This window comes from Orycteropus afer, unplaced genomic scaffold (genome assembly GCF_000298275.1).
Source record: "Orycteropus afer afer isolate SDZICR_OR568_19922 unplaced genomic scaffold, OryAfe1.0 scaffold00049, whole genome shotgun sequence".
NCBI lineage: Eukaryota > Metazoa > Chordata > Mammalia > Tubulidentata > Orycteropodidae > Orycteropus > Orycteropus afer.
Genome location: NW_006921636.1, coordinates 3,917,846 through 3,922,123, shown reverse-complemented (window position 1 = coordinate 3,922,123; position 4,278 = coordinate 3,917,846). Strand labels below are relative to the sequence as shown.

The 4,278-nt window shown below is 44.2% G+C and overlaps 1 protein-coding gene across 1 annotated transcript in view; it reads right to left on the bottom strand.

Moving 5' to 3' along the window:
- Positions 1-655: 655 nt before the first annotated feature.
- The window catches only part of LOC103194966 (zinc finger protein 64-like), a 19,596-nt gene continuing 15,973 nt past the window's right edge, over positions 656-4,278 (bottom strand). Inside the window, exons 4-5 of the mRNA XM_042780631.1 lie at positions 3,965-4,216; positions 656-1,365 (exon numbers count right to left, since the gene is read on the bottom strand). Coding sequence (XP_042636565.1) covers positions 656-1,365; positions 3,965-4,216 — 962 coding nt within the window. The remainder of the gene's footprint in view (positions 1,366-3,964; positions 4,217-4,278) is intronic.

The window sequence follows — 4,278 nt, the reverse complement described above, 5'->3', positions numbered from 1 at the left end:
GGGCATTTATAATTCAATTACTGAATGAGGGGCTGGAGAACTCCACACCACAGCCTGTCTACACCGGAATGTAAAGACAAAGGAAACGTTCCTCTTCATTTGCCTCTTTATGGTCAAACAACAGATCAAGGAAACCCCACAAACACGACAAGACGAAGAATCTTGAGACCACCACCCGGTTAAGTAATAGAATCTTTGCAGCCATTGGAGACGCTCCATGTGTCCGTTCCCATCTTAATTCTGTCCCACTACACAGAGCACTTTACAATTCATTTTCTATGCCATCTAAGTAGTTCAATAGTTCCATCATTAAGAATGCTCTTAAAGATTTAGGAATTTCAGAGCAGTTTTAACACTGGAATCCATCTTAAAGAAGTTATCCCTACTGCACGCAGCAGTGCGCCACGGCTCCCACCTTTGAATGACAAAGCCAACTGGCTCATCCATTCTTGGTGGGAAGATGGTAACAAGGAGAAGCGTCTTTACCATGTTGCTTGGCATGGTCCTTACACCACAGCCACTTCGGCCATTGCTTCTAGAAGCCTGAAAAACAGGAGCAGGCATTGCCAGGGGCTGATGATCAGTGTGGCTTGGAGGGCTGGGCAGCAGCCTTTGTTTTGGGATTCTCCACAGCTGACAACTCTCCTCGGCTGAACTAGAGGTCTTGGCTGGGCTCCAGGGGTCCCTCAAGCCGCCCGACGGAGACCACGGTGCCAGGCTGGCTAGAGGCACTGCTGTCAGGTGGAAAGGTGACCAAGTCCGAGTTCTTATTCTCACTCTGGTCACTGTGCTGCTTCTTGTGGCATCTCAGCGAGTCGTCCCTGACGAAGGAAGCGCCACAGGTCTCGCAGCGGAAGGCCCTCTGAGTCACTATTTTGGCCATGTGTTGGGAACTGCTCTCTCGGGGCCCCTCTTTGCCCATCGGGGCCCGGTTCTCCGTTCTGGCCTCGTCCCTGTGCACCTTGTCGATGTGCTTGGCCAGGCTGCTGGGCCTCTTGGTGTCAAAGCTGCAGAAGTCGCACTTGAAGGGGCGGTCCTTGCAGTGGACCCTGCTGTGCACGCGCAGGGCGGCCGCGCTGGAGCAGGAGTAGCTGCACTCGGGGCACTTCTCGGGGTGGTCGGCCTGGTGTAGCCGGCTGTGCTCCAGGAGGTCGGCCCGGTCCCGGCCCTGGAAGGCGCAGTGCAGACACTTGAAGGTGTGTTTGATGCGGATGTGTGACTTGAGGTTGGCCTTCATGGTGCAGCGCACGTCGCAGAACTCACACTTGAAAGGCTTCTCCCCCGAGTGCACGATCATGTGCCTTTTCAAGTCCGAGCTGATTTTGAACTTGGCACTACAGAGCCAGCACTGGAAGGGGGTGTCCCCTAGCAATGGAAGGTGTGTTTCCATTAGAGCAGGCAGGCAAAAACAAAACCCCCCACACATGCGTCAGAACAGCTGGCTGTATGTAACCAGACTGTTGGGTCTTTTGAACTCCAACTACCGCAGCCTCCTACAGGTGACGACACGCACTGAGCTTCTCACCATGGCCCAGTCACTGTGCCAAGCACTTTCCTTGTATTAACGCCCTGAACCCTCACAACAATCTTGTGAGTAGCCACTGTTGCCCTCACTTTACAGATAAGAATACTGAGGCTCAGAAGTCAAGTGACTTGACTGCAGCAAACAGCAGGGATTTGAACCCACCAAACACCCTGCATCCAAACCCACACTCTTAACAAGGACACGTTGTCAATTTCAATTATTCTATGTTCTCATTTAACCTGATATCTCAAAATTGACCACGGAAAGTGGAAGATGTGAGATTTAAGTTATGTACAACTATCCCAAATCAAGCTAAGACTTATGAACATGCTTACCACAGTGTTTAAGAGACATTTTATCAGTTAATTGGCTTGTGTTACTAGTTTTGTAAGTACAGACTGAATTTTTGTTTATAAAATTAACACACAAATATGGTAGCAGGAGACAAGGGGCAAAGAATGAAAACTCTCCTCCCTAATTTACAGTCTCCCTCCCAAGAGGCATTGCTAATGACTTCCAGTTCTTTCAGAGCTTACTTTCAACAACCATCAGCGACAATAAGCGAAGATGAGGAACTCATTTATCCTGCACCCCTTATGCATTCATCACCCCCAACCTCCTCCCACATCTTGTGGGTTGTGATTTTCACTCTTATAGAGTCACTATTACTTCTGGACCATTTGATAGAGTCCTCAGTACCAGGTTAAATTGACTTATCTTACATGCTCATTTTGTGCCACATTTTAACTTGCTCTTGACTAGATTTCATGAGAGAAAAGTCTCACCATAATCTCAAAGTCATCAGGTCTCTTGAGTATATAACCTTTATGTGGAACTTGTTATTGAATTTCTGATCTACTAAGAGTTTCTTCTCTAAACTTTCCATACAAATATCATCCTGATATTTCTTTTTATTGCAATTTCAGCTATATTTAGATACTCAAATAGTCAGATATCAAATATCTCACACCAAACTTTGTTTTTCTCCCTTGCTTTGTGAGAGTTCATCTTCTAGTAATTTCCATTAGAATGATGGATGGGAGTAAAGTCTTGAGTCCGCACATATCTTTGTCTATTCTGCCCTCAGACTTGAGATAGTTTGGTTGGGTATAGAATTCAAGTTCAAACTCATTTCCCAATTTTGCAGGCATTTTCCACTGTCTCCTAAAAGCTAAATGACTGAGAAGTCTTTGTACATATGACTCCCCCTGTTGCTTCTTCATCCTGCTTGGCATTTCATGAGTCCTTTCACTCGGAGGACACATGGCTCCTTAGAATTGGGACAGTCTTCTTATTTCTCATTTGAGTTCCTCAATTCTGTTTTCTTTACTTTCTAGACCTAATCAGAAACTAGACTTCCAGTTTCTTATTCTTTCTCAGTTCTCTAACCCAATTTTTATTTCAAATCTCTGGGAAATTTCTTTAACTTTATATGCCAGCAACCCTGACTGAAATCAATACCTCTTTGTACTAATTTTCCACAGAACCCTATGTGGATGCAGCATTTCTGGCAGTGGATGGATGCCAATTAGAATTTTAAAATTCTTATTTATTACCCAAGTAATCTGTATCTACAGGATTTGTTATTTATGAGACTTGGCTCATTTTATGCCACTCATTTCCCTCAAATGACAGATAACGATTGGTTGACTATGCCGATTTAGGAAGAGAGGATTGGTGGCATGGGTTTCACCTGCTAGTGGGCATATGTTGGACTGTTTTGCTGCTGGCTCTGTGGCCTTGCCAGTCTGTATATTAGTTCTAAACCATGTAAGATTGGCTCTCATGTCTGCCTTCCTCCCATTTGTCTGCTAGAACACAGCTTTAAAAAAAAAAAACTCAATTTCAAATGTCAGCAGACTCCTATCTGCTTGCTGTTTTTGACAAATTCACTGAAAATTCTCATCTGCTTATGAACCTCCAACTCCCATTTTTTCTGTGTCATGATGGAACCACTTCTTTTGTATCTTTTTATTAAAAGAGTTTTTAAAAATCTATTATTTCAGTCAGGTCTCACAAAGGGAAGAAAAAAAACTTGTTTGCAAATTCTAACTTCTAGCTCTAAAAATGTATGATATGCAATGACATTCTAACTCCTTTTGCTACATGTTTCTGAATTAAGTCATACAACCAGAGAATAAGTTAAATTACTGAGAAATTTAGCTTATACATCAGACTTTTATTTTAGATACATTCTTTGCTTCTTGACTATGGTATTGGGTACCTCTCCCTAGTTCCATTCTACATAGTCAAGTTATAAAACCTTGCTGTCAGATTTGTGTGTTTTACTGAAAGCTATTATGCTGGTAATAGAAAGACCACATACCTCACAATCACCATACAAATTCCAAATTCCTTTACTCATACCACAAAGTCATTTGAGTTGCTTGGGTTTTAAATAAATAAAGGGCAGGAACTTAGAAAGGGCCAGAGACTTACCGGTATGGGACCGGAGGTGGACGGTGAGCTGGCTGGAGTTGCGGCTGGCATAGGGGCAGAGTTGGCATTTGTACGGTCGCTCATCAGAATGTATCCGCAGGTGTTTCTTGAGGCTGCTGCTGTCCACAGCTGCATAGTCACAGAGGTGACACTTGTGGGGCTTCACGCTGGTATGGCAACGCATGTGCATGGTCAGGTTGTCTTTCCGGCTGAAGCACTTGTCGCAGAACTCACACTTGTGTGGTTTGTCTCCTTAAAACAAAGATTCAAGGTTAAGGGTTTCTACACTAAGATGGCAGCATAGAAATCTGGCC